Source organism: Myripristis murdjan, chromosome 24 (genome assembly GCF_902150065.1).
Source record: "Myripristis murdjan chromosome 24, fMyrMur1.1, whole genome shotgun sequence".
In the NCBI taxonomy this organism is placed as follows: Eukaryota; Metazoa; Chordata; class Actinopteri; order Holocentriformes; family Holocentridae; genus Myripristis; species Myripristis murdjan.
Window position 1 is genome coordinate 18,812,692 of NC_044003.1, and position 23,895 is coordinate 18,836,586.

General features: G+C 42.6%; 1 protein-coding gene across 1 annotated transcript in view; it reads right to left on the reverse strand.

The window, feature by feature from the left end:
- tnfrsf21 (tumor necrosis factor receptor superfamily, member 21) overlaps positions 1-23,895 on the reverse strand; it is a 46,274-nt gene that overhangs the window by 17,032 nt on the left and 5,347 nt on the right. Inside the window, exons 2-3 of the mRNA XM_030047376.1 lie at positions 17,725-18,433; positions 12,915-13,502 (exon numbers count right to left, since the gene is read on the reverse strand). Coding sequence (XP_029903236.1) covers positions 12,915-13,502; positions 17,725-18,433 — 1,297 coding nt within the window. The remainder of the gene's footprint in view (positions 1-12,914; positions 13,503-17,724; positions 18,434-23,895) is intronic.

The window sequence follows — 23,895 nt, forward strand, 5'->3', positions numbered from 1 at the left end:
CAGGGATATCGAGCTATATAGGACAAACCTATTTCTCTCCCTCCTCCATTCACTGCAAACAGAGAGTGAAAAAACATTAGGTTGAAATGATGACTGAATTTCTCCTTAAGTGAAGAATGTGGGCCACTAATGGCAAGCTGTGCAAACTTAAAACGACGCAGCGCTAGACAAATTGCCTCTTTTATATATAATGAAGCCTTTATGTTATGTTCTACATAACACAGCATAGCTCTCTATGAATAAATTACCCTACATACAGTATGTGTGTGTTTGTGTGTGCATGTGGATTGATGTATGTTTATCTGCTTGTGTAGCTGCCTACAGTCATGTGCAGTGTCACAGTAGATCATGTAAAGATGTGTGCCCCTTTCCCTCTCCCTGGTATGATAAACACAGTTGTGCAGCAGACTTGTATATGATATTGTAAGCTGTTATAAACTGTTTGTAATTTGTTCTAAATTACAACCATGAGCAGGGACAAAGCCTTATTAAGTCTTAAGGTTTTATTTCCTGAAACCTTTTTGTTCCCTTATTTTTTTGACCACCATATATTGATTACGGTTTCCATATTATGAAACTCACTTTTTTATTACTGTTTCCAGAAATGTGTGGTTTGCCATTGATCTATATGTGACATTGTTTGGAGTCAATTGTTACTCTAATGACTTGAATTAAATTAAGCCAGCTAGTGCAAGCTAGCTGCAGGCTCTAGATGGTAGGAGTGCACTCAATAGCTTGTAGCTGCTGGGGCTTTAGTTTGACATCAAAGAAAGATAGCCAATAAATGAGTAATCATTTATAAGTGCTGTGCAGTGATGTTAGAGTCTTTTCAGCCTCTTCAACTTGGCTTTACAAATGCATGCTGCATTTGCTCAAACCTACAGAACTTTAGTTTCCAAAAGGTACTAAATGTGTTGTAGTGAATTAAAGGGAAAACTATGCACAAAGCATCTAAATGTTTTCTATTTCATGTGACGTTGTAGCCATAAAACAATGTCATGTTGGGTTTGAATATTTCTCTCAATGTATGCGTGATATAGCTTCAATCTATAATTGAATCTAAACTTGAAGCCACTTTCAAATTTTTTGAATTTTAAGGTTCAAGGGGTTGAAGATAGCAAACTAAACCAGCTAACACAGTTGCCTGACTTGTGAAAAGGCTCCTTTTATGTGACTGGCTGGAGGGGAAACACAAGCCTGCCAGGTTGCAACTCCATTCGATCATGAGGAAAAAGAGACAGATAAGCAGTTTGTGTGGGGCAACAAACTGAAGGCTCAACCGGGGAGCAATGGGAGCTGCTGGGCCTTCAATGATTCAGCAGCAAGACTCTTTTAGACTGACACCCCTGGTATGTCCCTGGTGGGATATTATGTTTTTAACCATCAGGTGGACTCAGTCAGAAGGTCAGTGGAGCCTGGAGCTGAAGGAATCAACTCGGTGGAACAGATCTCTTAACCACTAACACAGCAAATTCACACACGCTCCCAAACACGTGCATCCACATTATGCACACACACACACACACACACACACGCACACGCACACACACACACACACACACACACACACACACACACATGGAGTGCTGTCTAAACCGGGAAATGAAAATGATGCAAGAGACAACATGGCATGCCACCAGCCAGACTTGACCTGTCTGGACCGGGACTATGTGTTATTTTAGTATGTGAAGACACGTGCGTGCTGCAATGGCAGAAAGTCCCTCAGGGGGAAAACAGACCCACATGTAGAACGCTATTGCCTTGGCAGGAGAGGAGACTCAGTTCTATGAAGCTTCTCTGCTTAAATCAAAGAAGTCAAGTTTGATCTTGCACCAGTCGATTACAGAAAAGAGATGTAGTGCGAGTATTGAGCGTGTGTGAGACCTCATCTAAATGAAGCCGCCATTATAATAGGTTTATTTGCTAAGGAGGCCATCACTTCACACTAAGACAGATTTCACATCCAATAATCATGTGATTCCAGTACCTGCTCAGCATGATGCACTTTTGCGTGCTGGTTGTCACGACTTATCCTCACTGGTTTTCGAGCCGGTTAAGAACACATGGAGAAACGGAGAGAATATGAGCATCACTCCAGCCCGCAGTCTGCTCTCACTTCCTTCTGTTACACTCGACTTTCCAAGCATGAATAACCACTGGTTATTAGATGTCAACACCTGTCTCTTTATGCCCATAAAGCCAAATGGAACAGCAGTTGAACAAACAACATATTCATAAAACTATGTTTGCCTTTTAAGAGCCTCTCCTGTAGATGGATTACGTTGTGTTGGAATTTCCTGACGTCTTGGTGGGGTTATTTGGCGCCTCCCGAATTCAAGTTCAAGTCCTCACCTGCCCAACAAGCCTAACAGATGGAATAAACACTCTAGAGTTCATATAATCCACCCTGAACATACTTTATTTGAATGTGCTCTTAGTGTACCGATCAGTGTTAGTGGGTCAGCTCCAGGGTTTAATCTCCTGATGGGCGTCTTTGGGCTCTTTTGTTTTTGACTTGCGGTGTAAGTTCATGAATTCTGATTTAGGTGCATATTCCCTTTGACCTACTAGGTGTATCACAGAAACTCCACGGCTTAACATGTTAGGGCGTATTCACACGGTTCCATTTTTTTCAAGCTGCAAACGCTATTTGTTTACAAGGCGGCTGAAAAATGTCCGTTGCAGGAAGGCACTACACTTGGTAGCCCACACCTGACAGCTTCTGTTTACTGAAAGAGGAATCAACTACAGCTAGTTGCTATGGAAGCACTGTCGTCTGACGTGCCTTTTCAAACTATAAGTGACAAAGCGCAGTTGAGGCAGTGGGTCTCTGACAAAAAAAAGAGGAATAGTACGAGCGCACTCCATAAACACAATGAATCTCTCAACCTCAAATTTACTAAATTGAAGCTCACGCCCTTCTTAGTCATGACGTGAAAAAACTCCATATGGCACTTCTTTTTTTTTGCCATGAATACTGATTTCCCACTAACAGCACTGCTCTGACACACTGCTGCTTGCTGAGATATTCTCTGCTCCACTTCTCCCCCGATGGTTATGTGACTTGACAATGACTCGGCTGGAAATAAGCGCTGAGTCATCTGCTTGCCAAGTAAGAATAGCTCCGTTGTTGAGCGTGACACGAAAAAAAGTGAACGCTGAAACGCGTGTGCCCGTTCCACTGCATTATCACGGTAAAACGTTCCTGTGTGGGATGTGCAGGCGTGCATGAATGCTTTTCCCTCCCAGCTGCAGTGCTTTTGAGCATGGCACTTAACCCCCAGTTTTTCTGGGTGGCTGGTCAGCAGCCAACAGTAAGATGCGGTTTCACTTGACTGCTCCCAGGCGCGCAAGTGTGTAACTCTGTGAATGTGAGGGAAGGCAATGCTGAATAAATAAAGCTGTAGATTTAAAAAAACAACAATATAAAACCCTGTTCTTGGCTTCGAGCTTTGGGAGAGCTGTTCAAGGTCACTAGCAATGACTCATGTCCAAGATCATGGATGGGAATTCATCTGCAAGTGCAAGGAGGAATTCCCCCTGTGGAGACACATGTGACTTTATGTCCTGCAGGTGTGAGAGACGATGACAACGATACTCGGGCTGCTGAAATAAAACAGCTCACCTCATCAGATCAGAAGGAGAGCCTGCAAAGGGGTCGGCTCTGGCTTGAGTTGAGCTTTCAAAGTGAAAAGCCCTGCATTCATCCTTCAAAGAAACATCCACATATCTCGTCACTGACAAATTAGTTGTAATTCAGTTTATTATGTGATGATATATTGCTTTTTCTTCTGTTGTTTAAATTGTTCATATTTCTATTTTTTCTATATTCCTTGTTTATAGTGTTTATATTGCTTGCTGCTATTCAATATCTGTTTATACTGTAAATTTGCTTAATATTTTGCTATCCACTTTGCTGCTGTAATGCTTGAAATTTCCCCACTGTGGGACTAATAAAGGAATATCTTATCTTTAGTGCATATTTTGAGCACATAAACATGAACAAAAGCAAACAAGCGTCACCATCTCCAGGTCTGTTTTTCGTTTTGTCTGGCTACAATTTCTTTCTTTGCTAATAAAGCTGCATTTTGTTCAAATACCAGGATGCATCCAGCGCTACATGTCCCGTACATTGCCAGGGCATCAAAGAGAATTAACCACTTTTGAGAGGCATCAGGTTGATCCCTGATTAATGTCCACTACGGAGGTCCAAACATGCTAAGTGTGTAAAACCAGGATGATTCAAAGAGATTGGAGCAGAGAGATTAAACTGAATGTAAGCCAGTGGTAGCAGGTCATAGCTCGTGATACACACACACATATATACACATGCACACAAACTCACGTGTGCATACATGTTCAGGCACACACACAAAAAGAAGTGGCTATAAATAGGCACGTGAAGCCTGCTCACATCCACACACAGACAACCTAACATGCCACAGGTACTAACCTCTGAAAAACACACAGATGCATAGGCAGACCTGCTGACCTGCAGGGCTGCTTCCACACATACACACACAGACACACACACAAAATCCTAAAATCTCTCTCAAAATCCTGTGACATTGACTCTGTAATTAATCTATTCCATTATTGCCATGGTGAGTGATTATGAGAGGAGAAACCCAAGAGAAATGTGACCGGTTTATGACATTATTACTAAGATTAATAATATCTGCATCCTGTTTATTTTGCCCCTGACAGTACTACTGCAGCCAGTATTTTGTTGTTTGGTCACTATATTATCAACTGCTCCTGGCTTTTAGCATTTTCCTATCAAATTAAACACACTTCAGTGCTCGGACCCTTTAAACAGACAATTTTCAGTCACTATATTAGCAGTTCATCCTCATCCTCAGCAGATATGACATGTGGCGTTCCACAGGGTTTGTTTTTATGTCCAATCATCCTTTCTCTGGACATACTTCCACTTGGTCATATCCTCTGTAGATATAATATCTCTTTCCACTGGGATACAGACAATTCTCAGGTGCCAAATGATCCACACTGTTTTTGATCATTACTCACAGCTTCGACAACAGTTCAGCTACACCAAATCTGGATCAACTATCAAATTAATTCCTCTGTAATTTTGTATATCGCACCTTTAGCTTTTTGTATTGTCCTTACTGTTCTTTCTGTCTGTGTGAGACTATGCTTGAGTGTGTGTGTGTGTGTGTGTGTGTGAGTGTGTGAGTGTGTATGCCTCAAATGGTGGTTGTTCGACTTGAACACATCTATTAATTTGGATTTGCCATCTATTTCTTTCCCTTGACTTGTTTTGGTATTTCCAGTGACACACTTTGTAAATCTGTGTTTTGAAAATTGCTACATAAATTTATTATTATAATTAACAATAATAACCATGTTAATCCTAGACATGTGAGAGGTGACCGCATTTTACAAAAACAGCCTCAATGCAAAGGTCTTAAACTCACAGGGATATAAATAAAAAGGAACACACAAACACATTCGCATACATACAATCCCCTCCTGCTGGCTCCAGGCGGTGTGTATCGTACCACTGGCTAAAGCTTAATACAGTAGTATGCACGGATCCCGGAGAGACCTATTAGACCTCGCGTGCCCACTCTCTTGGCCCACGGCCTGTCGGCTCTCGTCCACCTCACTCACTGTAGAACACAGAGACAGACGGAAAGCTGCAGAGAAATCCCCCCGCACCGCCTGCCTCACTCACAGAGTGAGCTGGCCATACTGCAATGACCTACATAAGTCTCGTGGCGATTCAGTATGTCAGGCTGTGGATGTGTTTATGTGTCTGCTTAGGGCTGTGGCGAGGGGGTGGAGAAGGGGGGTTGGATTGTTTATATATGGGTGCATTTGTATGAGTGTGTGTGTGTGTGTGTGTGTGTGTGCTCTAACCTCTGCATGAATAGTGCACTTTGTGAGTGCTCAAAACCATAAGAAATCCTAAATGTCAAACTATAGCTAAATGTCAGCTAAACCCAGTCAGCTGCTGTTTGCTGCTGGTAAATCCCAGATGAGTCCGAACTGACATGTTTTGTCAAACTGCTGTGAGACACACAGGATGACTGGCTTGGACAAACTGGGGTGATTGATGTGTTGTTTTGCACTATATTTAGTAGTTACAGCATATTTGGAGTGATATAGTTTTTATGCGAAAGCTGAGACATGAAAAATAACTTGCCTTGGGAATATTCTGGTCGATCTTGAAAAACACACCAAACTCTCAATGACCTGATTAAATAAAGAGTGAATGAAATAAAAATGAATTATGTGTGCACAGTACACATATGGCTATATCTGGAGCACATAATGAAAGCTCAGGAGGAGAGACCATCATACTCTACTGATCCACTTTCCTTTGTGTTGCACCTCCACCTCCATTACACACAGCTCTCCAAAACGCCTACCGGCTAATGAGCAGGAAAACAAAGCCTGTCCAACTTCCCACTGCAGCACTGAGCTCCCTGTTTGGTTTATCACCAACTATGTATCACTCTACATCAGTTCATTCATCTCTAAGATCCTATTCTGCACCTAAAGTTTTATCAGATTCATCTTGTCTTTCTCCTCCTAGTTGTATCATCATCATCATCATCATCATCATCACCGCCACACTCTCCACTTTTATTAGCTACAGATTAGTCAGAGTGTTGCAGCATACAGTCAATCCATCTCCAGGGGCTCACCCTCCTGCATCACAGCAAAGACCAAGTAGAAGCCCTCAGTCGGAGAAATTGAGGATTTTTCTTTTGCAATTTAGCAAAACAACACAGAAAATCAGGGTGGGGGACGTGAACGAGGAGTGATCTCTTCTCTCTCCACAGCTGCTGCTGATGTGGGAGCCGCTTAACCTCAAACTCCCATCAACATCGAGCTGAGCAGCTCCCAGGTCTGAAATGTATAGAACTTTATGATGTGAAGCAGGGTGTTGCTGAAGAAGAGCATGCATGCCTCAGTAAGCTTTCCCAGTATAATACATGACCATTTTGTTTAAATTAATCGAGCATGTGTTCTGTGCATGTTCATTCCAGTTTGAAAACATAAACATTTTGCAAATGAGTGAAATGTGCGCTTGAGTGCGTGCGGTTGAGTGGGAGCCCACCAAGCGTTTGTATGTATACCTCCAACAAGTCGACAGCCCCCCCCACTTCTTCACAATCAAACCCAGGTTAAACTTGAGGGCCACCCCAGCACTGCGGAGCACAGTATATCCTTATGGGTGGCTCCCCACTGTGCTTGTATGTGGAACTTGGCATTGTTAACGGTGGGTGATTTGTACATGTTTAACAAGGGGGCTGGGTGGTGGGCAGGTACAACGTTGCTTTCCTTCACATTTTTCTCTCCCATCACCATCTTGCACATAAAGAGTATGAAGAAAATGTATGTATTCATTTCTGTAAACCATACTTTTTTCCAAGTTATATCAATTTAAAGTCATACTAATAGGTTAATGTATAGTTGATATGGGATTTGCATCAGATTTTTGGACTTTGGATTCAGGAAGTAAGTTATGTGAAGCAATACATACGACAGTAAGTTCTTTTTTTTTTTTTTTTCCAGGAATGACACTTCTCTATTTTTGGAAATGAACTCCTCATTTGTTAAATAATTGATGTTAAGTGGTGTGCCCTGATGATTCTGTGGGCTAAGGTGTAATGCCACATGATCTGTAATCTTGCAGGTTTGAATGCAGCTCATTTCGTTACGCTGGATATCTTCTGTTTTTTTTTTTTTTCTCTGCATTCGATGGATAATTTTAACTGCCTTGATTGTCAACACTGGAGGCAGTTACAACAAGTTATTTTGTGAAAATATTCCTGCTTTATTGCTCATGATGGTAAATATTGGGCCTCACTGAGACACAGCCTGCCTCTACCATACTTTCCTTTTGCGACTGAGACTAAGTGCAACAGTAATATGGGCTATATTTATACATCACTAGTAATGCAAACAGCCATGTAATGAAGAGGCTAAAGGACAAAATCACAGGTCAAACATATCATTTCACTCATATTACTAATGCATCATTAATAGGTCCTAAGGGCAAAAATTTAGAGCAAAGGTGGGACAGGTGGGAGCAAAACAAGAACAAGATCAGCTTGCCCCAACTAACAAATGCACAAACTAATAGTCTATATGATGATTTCATAAACTGTCCCTTTTTATGGAAAGCATTCAATCACATTAGCCTAGTTTCCAGTACAGGAACACAGGGCTAATTGAGGTTTACTCATTATTCATGCCATTCAGCTTGCTTCAAAACAACATTTTTGTGAATCCCTTTTATTGCCGGCACAGATACAGTTTGCCGGCCGCACCGCAGTTTCAGATAAACAAAGAACTTTTTCAGATCTTGTGCAATAAAAACATTTCAAGCTGGCCCGTAGCCTCGGAAAGCCCCATTCAGCCCTGCTGTGGAGATGTAGCAATTTTGACTACTTCCTGGCCTGCTATGAGCGAAAGCCAAGTATGTGTGTGATCTTTGCTTTGACGTTTCCCTTTCTTTTTTCCTTTATTGCCCAAGTGTTTTAACTGCTCTAGTAAAGGCGCATTACAGCCTTCAAGGGGAGCCAGCCATGCACCTTGGAAGGATTAAGAAGCTGTTTTGTTTCACGTTGGGGAGAGTAAATAGCGGTGTAAAATGGCTATTTGGGTTGCATGTGCATACATACGTATCCACGTAAATACATACACATGGGCACAGTTTTACCAACACACTCGCACTTGCATGTGAATTACCCATCTAATCAGGCCAACACACATGCATGCATCATACACGCTCACATAAACATCCTTGAATGTAAAAGATCCATCTGAAAAACATTCTTGGTTTGTAACAGAGTGCGCCATAAATTTATCCTCATCTCAAAAGACAGAGATAGCTTTAAACTGGTTAAAGGAGAGGCTTTGATTAACACCATTTTTCTGCATGTGTGCATGAAAAAGAAAACATACACTTAGCAATTTTCAGTTTTAAGTAGGCTGTTTTGTAGGTAAATCTGTGATACTTTCTGATAAATACTCTACAAAATACATCAGAACAAAACATAAAAATACAATTTCAATGACTACCACTTTAACTGTGCTATGTATGGCATTTTATGCGTTTCAAAATGAATATCCCATATCCGCTGCAAAGCAGATGTTGCTACTTGTCCAGTCTCCCCCTCCCAGGTATCATTCTGTTTGAGTTTGTTTGTTTGCAATATGCAATCACACAATGTTAGCTACCAAACTATGGAGTCAGAATAATGAAACTGTAATAAATCTGTGTGTTACTTTCAAAGTAAAGCAGGTTCCTGTTTTGTGTCCTAAAGCCAGCCACGTTTTCTTGGTGAAATGTAGGCGACTGCTTGAGTGACGTCTTATACAGAGTGACAAAGTCCACGTAAAGACATGGTTGAAATGGTGTATGGATCAATAAAAGGCAGACCGATGTTCATTTCCAATGAAGACAAAGTATTCTAACCCAAACCATGACCCTTTCCTAACCTTAACCAAGTTTTGGTGTCTAAACTTAGCAAAACTGCAACTGTTGTCTTAACGATGTTAAAGTCAGCACTCATACATGCTGTTTTGGGAGTCACTGACAAACAAGCTACTCTGTCTTTTAGGTATGAAGACTTGTTGCCCAAAGCAACGTCTCTGTGTTGTAGCAGATTTAGTGAAACATCCAACTTGGCTGCACACATTGTACAAAGCAATCAAGTTGCACTAAAAAAATACAACGACTCAATCAGAGTTTATGAAAAACATCAAACACGACCACTTCACACACTCTCTCGCTCTGTGTGTCTCTCTCTGTCTGGCATCTTATGTATCTGGGCTAACAAGTGCTGCTAGGTAACGGCAAAGAAGCCCCGGCGCTGTCACGCCGAGCCAACAATGCCACAACATTTCCCCTGTCAACCTCAGACTCACCCCCCCACCTCCTACCCGTCAACTACAGCACCTCTCTCTCTCTGACTCCCTCTCTCTCTGTCTCCCTCTCTCTCTGACTCCCTCTCTCTCTCTCTCTGTCTCCCTCTCTCTCTTCCTGTCTCTCCCTCACTCTATATATCTCTCTGTCGCCCTGTAAGAGACCCAATCAACCCACTAACGGGCCTCGCCAACCAACCAACAACCCCAATGCAGCTGAAACCAGATTATACCGGTTCTCTGTGGTCAGTCACTGAGGAAGGAGAGAGAGAGGGTGGCGGGTGGCTTGACTTTATCAGAGCACACACACACACACACACACACACACGCACACTCACACGCACACATAAACACACACAAACAGACACAGTTGGAAAGCTTTCATAGACTTGTGTGTCACAGGCGGGAGGTGTCGTCTGAGTTTGGGTCTCTCTCCCTCTCTCCTTCTCTTTCTCTTTCTTTCCATTTGAAATCAAGAGCTCAGTGGTGGGGCAAAATGTACCGTACCTGTTGACAGAAACTGTGTCAGCAGCGCGGAGGTGGAGAGGGGTGAAGGGTAAGAGAAGAGAACAAGGGAAAGAGAAGAAGATGTGAGAGAAGACAGAAAAAGAGAAGACAGAAAAAGAGAAGGAAAAAAAACAGACCCTAGGGGAATGGGGAAAGGAAGACAGGTGGGGAACGGGGAGTGAGGAACTGAAATGAGGACAGGTAATCATTCAAAATGAAACAAAGAGCAAAACATCAGACAGAGGCAATAAAAGTGAGGTAGGAAGAAAATACAAAAGAAAGTAAGGAGAGAGGAGAGTAGAAGGAGAAAAAGAGAAAAGAGGGAAGATGGACCGACAGGTGGAAAGGTAAGCGGGAGACAGAAAGAAGTAAAGACAGAGAGAGCGTGAGGAAATTCTAGAGGAATTGAGGGGAGAGTTGAAAGCGGAGACGAGTGCGTGGGGGGTGTTAGGTAGTGACAGAGGGCGGCAGCAGGGTGGTAACCAAGCAGAGGAACGCCCATGCGTGTGTATCTGTAACCGTGTGCTCTGAGGCAGAATCGATTGGATTTAGATTCCCCGACCGACCGGTGTTATCACATCAACAGATGGTCGAAGACGTGCCGTCGTGCAAGAAATACCACAGGGCTCGTGTGTGAAGTGTGTGCAAATAGTTGTGGTTGGATTTAGGGTGTGTTGGCGGCGCAGACGTATGTGCACGCGTGCCATGGTTCGTGCTGTGGCCATGATATAAAATTCCATAAGCTGGAGCGCCTCTATGACCTAAATATGTGCTCCTTCTCGGGTTGTTGAGCTCAGAAAGGTTTTGTAGAGGCCAACAGTTTGGTTTCCACTGCAGTTGGGCTTGCAGCAGGGAAAAAAAACAAAAATACATTTTCAATGGATGTGTGAACTACGGATGCATGATACTGGATTTTTTGTCCATATCTGATATGTTGATATTTTCCAACTCTTATGTTAATACAGCTACTCTTATCATAATGTCCCACTGGCAGATGCAGACTACCTTCATGTAGCTTATGTAAAACATACCATATTTCTTGCATTTTCTGCATGTCATAACGGCAGAAATTTCAACACAGGCTAATATTTCATTTTAAAATCAATATCGGCTGCCACCAAAGATGTGCCGATGTTATCATGCATCCCCTTTTTCAACTTTTGCAACTATTTTTCTCTGACCGGAGTTGAGTGCAGAGTGTGTTGTGACACTTTGAAGAATCACTTATTCCCCAACATCATCTTCTCTGAATGATATTTTACTGTATTCAATTTATAATGGAATGATCTTTATGGAGCTCTGGGTGATACATTCAAATAATTTGGGGCAAAGTGATTTCCACGCCAGGCTAAAGAAAGTGATGCTACTGCTGCTCCTATTAAAATCACTTGTCTAGCCTCTGATAGAGGAGCATGTAGGAGGAATGATAGGATGGGGCTGTGGGGGTTCATAAAAACTGAGAGCAGGGTGTCGTGTGCAGCTGCCGCTCTCTGTGGCCGAGCAGTGACAAACCAGAAACATTATCATGATCATCCACATTGCTGAGGAAGTTACAGTGACATGCTACTGAATCATCTGACTCTTCCTGTAAACATGACAGCACTCTGTCCATTTTGAATTGTAAACATGTTCATCACACTGTCCATGACACCACCCTGCAGCCCTGACATCAAACATGAGTGTTGTAGTAACCCTTGTGATGAACATTTTACAAACCTGTAGTGATTTTTTTTTTCTTCAGATGAGCTATTAGAAATATAGTCCCCTTTCTCTAGTCTTTGAATGGGGTCCTGTAGAAAGGCCATGACTATGGTAGTCAATTATCCGTGACATATATGTTGTACCTGACATATATAGTCTGTACGTTACATCATTACATATTGTTTATGTTTAATTACATTGTACTGATTCATTGAAATGTATTATAACAACACAGGTACATGGTTGAAATATGATTCACTGCACAAACATTTCCAATATATGTAGCTACAATACTAGATCTGTTTAAATTGAGGTATTTAGTCACCCAGATCATATAAGTAGTCAATGAAAGCCAGCTGGACTTTCTGAGTATTTTCCTCAGTTGTAATATGGATAGGAGTTTCCCAGTAAGAGGAAGCTTTGTGGATAAGTAGCAAAAAATGTGTTTAAAATTTTGCAGAAAGTCCAGTTGTCTGTCACTACTTGCAGATAGATAATTTTTTAAGTATGACACTCCTATTCCCCAAAGGTTTGCTGATATTCTACAACCTGTAGGACATTAGGAGGAGTCTGAACCCCTAAATCTGGGGAGCTACAAATGAGAAACTGCCCCTGAACTAGGCCTCTGTTTGTCATCTCTTCTCTGGACTTGAAGCTCTAAATGACCAAATCATGCTCACTGTCCCGAAACTTAGGCTTTAAAAAGACAGACCTTATCTTACTGTTCAAATACTTCGGCTTTTAAAAAGACAGAATTAAAGACGAGTTCTATGAAGTATGAGAGACGGTGGACTCACCCTGTCCGTTGGAATAGTATATCCACTTCTCTTTGACCTGGGTTGGGGGTGCCAGCGGCTTCTTCTGAATCGCCTTCTCCATGATGCTGCTGGGGTCTTGCCTGGGGCCCTTCTTCAGCACCCGAGAGCTCCGCTTCACGCTGCACACCACGATCACCACCAGCACCAGCAGGAGCAGGAGCACGATCATCCACGGGAGGTGCTCGTTGATGTCAAAGTGCCTGTGGGTGCTCGGCCGCGGGGACCCCCTCCGAGTGGGCCTGTAGTAGCTGGAGAGGGCCCCGCCTCCTCCGCTCCCCTTGCTGATTCCCACCCCAGCCCCTACCGCCTCAGCACCCTCCAGTCCCTGCATGGCCCTCTTGTTGGGGGATGGCATGGGGTCAGGCCTTGGGTGGCCCCGCTGGGGATCACGATCCAGCGGGTGCTTGCCAAGTGAGGGCGGTGGAGTCCTTGGGGGGTCCCGATCAAAGTTCTGGGTTTCCGATAGGGTGGGAGTGGCGTCCTGGCTTAGGAGTACGCTGTCTACATGGTGGTCCTCCCCCCCGAGGTTTTCCCTTTGTCGGATGGCTGCCGACTGGCTGCTGGATCCTGAAAGGAGAGATCGATGGATAGATAGACAGACCGAGTGGGAACACGAAGACGCAACAGAGATAAAACAAGATGAGAGGAAGAAGTACATAAGTGAGAGAGAGAGAGAGAGAGAGAGAAAGAGAGAGAAAGAGAGGGAGAGAGAGAGAGAGAGAGAGAGAGAGAGAGAGAGAGAGAGAGAGAGAATTAAATTCACTCAGTTGAGGGATTTGCTTAACCCGGGCAATGAAAACAGAAGGCAGAAGGGGAGGGAATCCTAACACTTTAATCCATGCAAGCAATCTGGCACGCAAACAGAACAAAGTAACCACCACCACCCCACCTCATCCTCCTCCTCCTTCTTGCCTGCTTCACTGTTCCCTCACTTATCACCCCCCTTCTCCCCTCCCACACTGCCATTAGCTTAGTGGCCTATCGGTTAGAGAGACCATATAATACCAGGGAGGTCAGAAGGTCATTTCCCGCAACAAGCATCGGTCCTTAAGCAAGACACATGTCACTGTTCCTGGCAGGTTGCTTCCTTTGGTCATCCATACTAACATGTTAGTAAATGTAAACTGTGCTGAGTGATAGTGGGTGATCAGCATTATTTAAAAAGTGAGAAAATGAAAACGTGCAACAGCTCTAAATCAACATTATTAATAGCAATAAATACGTGGCTAACTTTGGCAGTATTCATTAAGGAGTTTGGTCAAATTTACATTAAATATGCTCTGAAAAGAAACACAGTTATAATAGGTAAAACTCACCGACCAGCGGATAAACACCTGGTTGAAGCAGTTCCAAATACAAAGCTATAATTACTTGATACTTCATTTTGACCTAACAGCTAAACGGACTAATCAGCCAATCTCCCTAAAACTGCAAAAGTAAAACATGTAATCTGTCCGTGGGCCTGCCATGCTGGGCCCCAGCTGTGCTCTGTGCCGTAATCTCACAGCAGATGAGCTCTGGATTGCTCAGCCCACAGCCTGCTCCCTGTTCAAGCTTGAGCGAGGACAAATCTAATCACAGACCGAGTCTCCCGAGGGATTTCATTCAGAGGGGAAAACAGAAAAAAAGAAAACTTTGGAGAAAGGAAAAAGGCATGGGTGGGGCGGGAGTGGAGGTCAGGTGGTCAAACGATTCACTGTCAAACAAATCTCCACAATCTGTTGACACGGGAAAAGAACAATTAGGACTAGCTGTGTCCCTTTTGACGAGCACAACTGCAGAAAGTCTTTTATTTTCAGACATGGGGACAAATTGTACCAGTGAATCGATATTAGGGCATTAACATCTATTGATCATCAGTATAGCAGCGAACAACTCACTGCTGCTGAGCTCTTTGCTCCTGTCTAGCACTGCTAATGGGATTGTGTTGTGTAAGGGCATTATATCATAAATTGAGTGCTGAATGTTTTGAGGATTGTCACCTGAATGAATGTTAATCTCTTCCATCCTATTATCAGTGGACAGGTAGGCAGGTACCACTCTAATCTCTGGTGGCAAAGTGTCTTTATGATGCATGCACTAGACGGCTTTTTAAATTTAGAAAGCTTTCAGATGACCTAAGAAACCCTTGAAAAAACAGCGGATGTGAACATCTGAACATTTGTGCTTCTTAGAGCACGGCGTCGCAGTCTCAACAGAACTAAATACACATGATTAAGGCTGTTTTTGCTTTTAAAGCCATTTAATCTCTCCACTCATGAATTGTAAGAATTTTGTGTTTAGATAATGAGTTCCGTTACACTTACGCCAGCAGTTTAATCTTCATCTGAAGTCAAAACTCTTGAAACTGTCATGTAAAACTCGTAGTAATTTACTTTGATCCCAACATAAATCAGAGTAAGGTTATCAAGGTTAACACACTACACAACACTAAATATGCTGGTTTCCTGGTGCATGTAAATGACTTCGTAAATTTCTGATTTTTTCAACCAGAATCCATATAAATCACACTGAATCATGCAGTTTATGAAGAAAATAATTATAATAATATTATTTTAAATTATTATATAATATTGTTTTGAACCCTGTGCTGTCTTAAGAGAATTTCTCTCAGTAATGGGGCAGCTTGTTAATTTGCGATCCACTGTTTCAGGTCATCGTATTGTAAATTGATTTGATTTGTGCGCCAGGTAATGCATCTAGGAGAAGTAATAGTGTCTGACAGTTGAGTGTTAACATGAATACTGCTTTGTTAAATTAGCCTGTTCACCAGCTAACAAAGCCAGCTGTTGGTCCAGCTTAGCCTCTCAAGATACAGCCTTTAGTGCTTTGGTTTTTCACCGGAACCTCAATTTGGAAGCAATTTGAAAGTATTATTTATAGAGTAATACTTAGATACCATTTACAGGTAGCTTATCTCTTTTTTTCTGGTATCATTTGATATATTACAAGCCATATATTAGGCATAGCAAATTCTCCAGCCATGGTTAATAGATAATGTCCAATACGTCTCTATACAATGAAAGGCCCAAATATTGTGAGCTCAAAGTGTTTTTTTTTTTTTTTTTTTTTTTTAAATTTAGTTAATCTTTAATGATGCTGTTGTTTAAAGCCATTAAAGACCTTGAAACAGAAGCTGACAGCCTGTGCCTCTTTTTATGCTAAATCATACTGCTGAGGACAAGCGAAAATTTGCTGTCACCGTATTTTGCATGCAAGTACATATGCACATTATAATAGTTCCCTTTGTCCATGCCCTTTCTCCCCTTCCCCAGATATATCATGGAGCGAGGATGTCCTCCCCTCCCTCTCCATTCACAGTAAAAGAGACATGAGGAATAACAGACGTGACAGAGTGTGTAACGCCCCCCCGCTGTACCTCTTACAGTGCAGATGGGGTCAAATTAACTGGCAGAGAGGCCATCAATCCCATGCCAAAACAAACAGCAGTGACAGTGTTATGGGTGTGGGGGGCCTGGGGTGGGGGGGCTAACTGACTAGGGATGCTTGATTCTGGGAATATGACTGTGTGACTCACTGGGACAAGACTGGGGAGTGAAAACAGCATGAGAGGGAGAGCGGGAGGGGAAGGGGGGTTGAGGGTATATAAAGAAGTGATGGACAGACGGAGGGAAGAGCTTTCACTTTTCATGTTCTCCGACAAAACGTCTCATCTCAACTGGGCAAAAAGGGGGAAGGGAAGGAGGGGAAAACATGAGAGCGCAAGAGAGAGAGAGAGAATGACAGAAATACCCATAACTCCTCCTGTCTGGAAATAGTAACATTCCTGAGATAGGGAGCTGCCACACGTTTGTTGCCATGCGTGCAACTGTCCTTCACTAGGAATTTAAGCAGGAAAAAAAAAAACCTGTGTGTCCATTGACTTGGCAATATAGTCTTAGCTGACACTTGAGTAACAGGCACTAAGAGAACACTAAAAACCCAGTAATATGTACAAAACACTAAAAACATGATATTATACAAAACAAACTATGTCCAAAATTTTGGGGTTAAATACAGCAAATTTATACTATGGATAGTGCAGACAACAGATGAATACTGCAATGCATTATTAATACATTTTATCTTTGATACATACATATCTTTTTTATTATTGAAATCTATCTTTTTTTAAATTTTTTATTCTATGTATAGGTTTGCACTGAAGGAGCTGCTCTTAATCTCACTGTACATGTGTTCTATTGTATTCTATTTTATTACCATCCATATGTTATGTATAGTATGGCTAATCAGGAATGTTGTGGATAAAATACAAACCCAAATAAAACAATCATACTATATTATCTCAAATTTATGTATGTACAAGATAGCATCTTATAAGGGAAAAACAACACATTTTGGAGAATATAAATGACATGAAAATAATGAAAAGAATTTATTCAGCATTTGTCATGTATCAGCACGGTATGCCACTGAAAACAAGTTTGTGTAGCAATGTTCTTTTGCTCAAGTTTGAATACTTTCAGCAGCTTGCATGCAAAAAACATGCTCTACTTTTAGTACTGTTGGGTGTGTGCTGTTTTCATTGTAATTAATGAGAAAAATGAGGGCATACGTTAAATACAGGTTCATGATTACTTGTAGGAAGTTATGTCCAAAGTGACTGTTCCACCTGAAACAACGTGCCAAAGTGAGAGATGGACACTCATTTCAAAAGGCAGCAGGAGTAATGACTCCTCAAATTGATATTCGGCTATCTGAAATGCCAACTGAACCAGAATTTTGCAGTGATAAATGAGAAAATAAAACACAGGGTTGTAGGACTTACCTTCATGTGTGGATACAGCCTGCGATGATGACAAGGATGACAAAGAAGACATGGGTACAAACTGTGCAGGCCCCAGTGGGGTGGTGGTGGTAATGGATGAAGAGGAGGACGAGGACGATGGGTGCATAGATGGGGGTCCGCAGACATTATCTGTCTCTCTGGTGCCTGCTGTGAGCAGCACCAGCCCCTGGGCTTGGCAGTCTGTGTGGGTTTGGCACTTCATTGAGCTTGACTCCACATCTGAGAATGTCCCCTTCGTGCATGGTTTGCAGAGCACGTCCTCCCTGTCGCTGCCCCGCCGCTTCACCCTGGTCCCCGGCGGGCACAGCGAGTACGGCTTGCATTGGACGCCGCTTTCCCCTAAAGCAAAGCTGTCAGGAGGGCAGGCGCACACACGGTCCTGGGTGGCTGTGCAGGGCACCTTCTCAATCAAACCTGTGGGACACGGCACCCGACAGCGGTGACACTGCTGCACCCCGTTCTCGCCCCGTGTGAAGGTACCCTCAGGGCAGGGGCTGCACTCCCTCACGGCTGTCGGAGAGCAGTGGAGGGACACGTAAGTGCCCGCCGGGCACTTGTCACAGACCAGCTGGGTGCCCGAATCAGGGTCGGTGTGCTGATAGTGGCGAGGAGAGAGGAGGGGCTGCTCAGCTGGGCTGATGGTGCTCAAAGCCCGGGCTGAGATGTCAACCACCACTGTGCACAAGAGCTGAGGAGGAGACAGAGTGAAAGAGTTAAAGAGCGAAAAACAAAAAGAGACTCTCATCCAGCACAATCCATATCCCTAAGGGGTGGAGAGTTTCCTCCTGAAAAATGTATGTAACCACCCCTAACAAAACTCTTTGCCCCTCAGGGTTGTGGATTATGCCAGATATCTGTTTTTGTAAAGAGCAGTTGCTCAGTTTTTCACATATACATTTTGGATGGTTTGAGCTCCACAAACAAATACCCATCCAGCCTCATTGTGTCAGGGTGCCAGGAGAAAGAGAAGATCACTGCAGGCTGGAAACCTTGCCAAATTACACAGAAACTGTCTGGATGGATAAACTGCACCAGAGAAAAGCGTTGTTTTTTTTTTGTTGTTGTTCTTCCTTCTTTGTTTGTTTGTTTGTTTGTTTGTTTGCTTGTATTTTGTGTGAACTGTTCCTTCAAGGATACATTAGGTGATGTCTTCCTGTAAAAATGCATCTGTTTTATCAACTGTAATCACAAAATGGGGCTGCAAAAAAGAAGCAGGTCCACCTCCTGTAATTGAGACTGTGGAGATTCGCTCTGTTTGCCCAAATGAAATTCTGATGTTGGGTTATGTATACTTCACAGACCACAAATTGAAACTTTGGAATGAAATGCTAAACTGTCCTTTAAACAGCAATGAGTGATGTCCAGAGAAAGTCCAGCAGACCTTTTTCTCCTTTCTTCATTTTGGTATTCTTTGGTGCAAAGAGATAAGAGACTTGCTACGGCAGCTTGGTAAACAAGAGTGTGGTTTACAGACATGTAAACCATGTCATGTTATATGGTTTCTGGGTATTACACTTACAGGTTGTCACAACTCATGTGGTCCCTCGTGTTGCCATTTGTAGTTGCCTTGTGTAGCTTTAAGGGAAAATTACACTCTCACACACTTGGACACGTCATGTGTCATCAATCTGTGACGTTCAGTGCATTCCTGAGTTACTTTGCGTTGTAATTTATAGTTTTGTGGTATCGGCTTTCCTAAAACTTGCCGTTTCTACTTCTGGGATCTCAGTGATTTCTAGGGATACATTTTCTAGAAGGCTTTTCAACAACCGCTTGGACTTTTTTGTTGGTTTTTATGTGTAGGCAGAGAGAAAGTAGCACTAGTAATAGTGGTGGTGAGAGTAAACTAGCGTAAACTAGAAAATTATCTGCTGAATGAAAACCAAAAGTACGGAGAGATTATTTGTAAATTTAAGGTGAACGACACCAGAGTTTCCAAGGTCACTGGAAGATATAAAGGACTGGATAGAGACTTTGGATAGCAACCTAGATAATCCTTTGAGAGACACGTACCATATTCTGTTTGAATGTAAGAATGTACGCATAATGAATTATATTATTTAACCCACCCATCTATGTTTAAATTAATCATGTAATTACAATAACATAAGCCAAAAGTTATTTGTAAACTAGGTGCCTTTTTGAATAATGTCATTCCTCTCTTAAGTGACATTTGTTATATGTTAGCCATGTACCATCATTGTGTTATTACTGTATGTCCTGTCTGTGCGCCATACCATGTGATCATGGTCTGGGTTAAAGTAAAGTAAAGTAAAGTTTGTCTGATGTTTAGAATTACCAATGTTAAAAAATCAGCACCCTGATGATGCTGGGGCTTTGATCTCTGAAGAAATCAGCAACACCAAAAAGAAAAATACACCACCAAACAATAAAATGGACCTAGAAATACAAAGTACTGTACATTGCCAATAACTTTTGGCTGTTTGGATGGATTTTCTCTTTTGTTTTATGAATTGTACACAACAGATTGATCAAATTAAACATCCTGGACAGCTCAGGTACAGTAAAGACAACGACCACACTTGAAATAATGGGTCTAAAGCCATGTCATTAACTTACAGCGTCATGCTATCCCTCTTGAGTGCTCAACAGTTTCAAAAAACACCGGTGGAGAGGCCATGCAAGTGTTTTTGTTGCACTGTGACCACTAGGAACCCATTACAAAGACACAAGCTTGCCTTTCCTTGATTTTGTTTCCAGGCTGCTTCCCCACCTCTGCTGGGAAGCAGGCAGCTCACAGGGTTTAGGGGAACAACGCACACTTCTAAGGTTACACACACACACACACACACACACACACACACACACACACACACTGAGTCATGTCAGGGCAGTAATGTCTTTATGAAGTGGCAACAGCTGCTAGTTTCAGCCAGGCACTGTGACTGGACAAAAACGTGCTCCAATAATGCGGTAAAAAAGTAAAAAAGCAGGTTTTACAGGTATTCAGGTGCTGATGCTATAACACTAGTATTACTAATACATTGATTGATTGATTCATTCATTCATACATGCTATTTATATACACATGTACACAAAGAAAAACAATACTTTTTTCTTACAGTTACTGAAATGAATTTCTGTTCTTTTCCTTTTTTGTTTTCCCAAATTGATCCTGTACACGGCCTTCAATATCTGAGTACATTCAGCAACACTCACATCATATAAAACCCATTAAATGTTCCTACTTTTCGCAGCACACACACACACACACGGGGATGCTTTCACTGTGTATGCGGGCCGGGGTGCGGTTGGTGCAGGGCTGGCTGCTGCAGGGTTGCAGGGCAGATGAGGAGGGAAAGGAAGGAAGAAGAACAGAGACGAGGCAGAGAGAGTGACAGATGGACAACAGGGAAAAGCAAATGCAAACAGAAGGAGACAAACATAGAGACATAGAGGGTTTGCGTCTTTGCACACATATGTGCATGTGTGTCTGTGCTTGATCTGCAGTGTGTGTATGTAAACCTGGCTAAAGGGCAATGCGATCAGCAGCTCTCCCACCAGTCCCTAAACAGAGAGCTGAGGGTGCAGTGGTGCTGCAGAACAAACGGGGCTTGATGGGTTTGAAGTGATGCACTGAGGGGAGAATTGTGCTGATGATGCATGTGACTGTAACTCATCTGTGAGTACTCATCCAAAGCTTTCACTTTTGATAAAAGAGCATTCGTTTGGAGTCATCTGCAAATGCAATAGCTGATATATGGCCAATTTTCTTTCACAAGAGAGGAAAATTGATTATGTATTGATTTCCATTAGGCAAGTATGTATGAGCCAAAAAGTCTAGCTGCTCTGACTTTTCATTTTCTGAAGGGGCAAGCCTCTTACAGCTGAATATTATACCCGTTTTCTACCGCAGGAACTGTCCCCAGAACACAAGAACTCATTTGAGGAACCAGGGGCCCTTGCAACCGAGGTAGTCCTGTCTGAGTTCTTGGAAGATATCTTGGGTGGAGATTTAGTGCTCAACATCCCTGACTGGTTAAATGCTAGTAGATTAGTTAAGATGCAAGCACTGCAAAAGTATCACCACAACCTCTGTAAGCTACCCAGACATAATAATTATAACTTGCATAGAAGTTTTGATGTATTTCAGTCATCTGGCCATCTCAATGGTTTGATTAAAATCCACTGCCAAGGGAATTAAGATAAGTGAGGTTGTGCTGCATAACAAGCAGAGTACTGGGGTAGTGAAGTAAAGATCTGATTCCCCACAACCTCCATGCAATTATACTGTTAGAAAGGTACAAATTAATTTAATTCTTAGTGCTGAGAAGGAGAAGGCAGTTAATTCTTCCAGCCATTCACCATGCCACCCACCATTCAGCTCTTTGTGTATTGCATTCCCACAACCTCATCCATAAACAGAAGAGCATGCTCTCCTCATGCTAGCTGTAACTGAGTTGCGTCATTCAATCAACGCATTCATTCACATCAGCGTACACACTGAAACTCGGGTAAGGAACACATGCTGGCAGTAAATGAGAACTTTCTGCTTGTTATAGGACAATGGATGATCACCCCATGGTTCTTTCTGCTTATTTGCAGAATTTTATTATTGAAGCAGCATGTGGTCAACATGCCTATAATTGAGGTATATCATTCATTATTTAATGTGAAGCGGTGGGAGGGAATGCACGCTGGCACTGAACAGGAACTTTCTGATTGTTTTAGTGGAGGGTTCTCAAGCTTTTTCATGCTGCGACCCCAGCGGTGCAAATTTTTGTTTTGCCCCAAGAACCAGGTTCATTAAAACATGCTAGGCCTGTTGTTACATTGGGACCCAAGAGAAACCCGCGTCATGACTCATTTGAAAAAACTATGGGTTCATTTAATCATCTTCAGAGCTCCTTTCCTACAACGGCACGGCATGTCTTCAACTTGAGTTCACCCAAAGGTTCATCCTGCACATGAAAGAATACATTATATGACCTTATCGCTTGTCTGATCCCTCTATTACTGAATCTCACAGGGTCACTTAGCTGCCTCTCATTCTTGATTTCTCTGATTCTTCTTTGGGACTCTCTCCTGTTTGGGACGCTCAGGAAGACGGTCAGTGCCTCCAAGTCTGAGGTGATAGTTCTCTCTATTTGAGAGGTGGATTCTCCCTCTGCATTGGCATTGAGTTACTGCCCCAAGTGGAGGAATTCAAGCACCTCAGGGTATTGTTCATGAGTAAAGGTAAAATGAAGCAGGAAACTGACAAATAGATTGAAACAGTGGCCACAGCTACACAGATGTTGTACAGGATTGTCGTAGTGAAGGGGGATCTGAGTCTAAAGGTACAGATATCGTTTTACTAGTTGATGTACGTTCCAGTCCTCAACTATGGTCACAAACTTTCAGTAGTGACCGAGAGAATGAGATCACAGTTACAAACCAGGAACACACTAGGGGGATTATATATCCTAGCCTGAGAACACCTTGGGATACCCAAGGAGGAGCTGCCCAGACCCTGTAAAGTGACAGACAATAGATGGATGGACAATTTTTGTCAGGATTAAAAAAGTGCATAGATCATTTGGCAAATAAGAAGCTGGGTAAAATGAGTTTAGGTGTGTTAACCCTCCTCTACAATCACGGTTATAGAAAATCCTGTCATTTTAAGCCATGAGAGGAGAGATAAACCACTAGAAAGTCAGTGAAAACTTGGCAGCACATATCTTCATCCACAGATGGTATGTTTTCTATCTGTTCCTCTCTAATTTTTTGCTGAAGCCATTTGGTTTAAAGAAAGTCCTCAGAGAACTCGGCTCTGGCAGTATCAGAAGCCCGGAGAGGAAATGGCTGTAGTGGGCACCATTCAACATGTGATAGAAAGACCACAATTAGCTAATGGCAGCAAAATAGATGCTGCAATTTGCAGTGCAAGCACTTGGGTTTGTGTGTGTGTGTGGCGGGCTGCATGTGCGTGTGTGTGTGTGTGTGTGTGTGTGTGTGTGCTCCTGTTTGCGTGTTTTCTGCTTCCTTATTGTTTATATGACCTCAGATAAAAGCGAGCAGTCACGTGTCACTGCATTTTCAGTTTGGTGTCAAAAAAACATAAAACAAAAGAAAGAGACAAAATGAAGAAGAGGAGAAAGTGCAGTGCTGGCACTTCTTCAGGAGACTCCTCCTGCTTCCACCACTCCT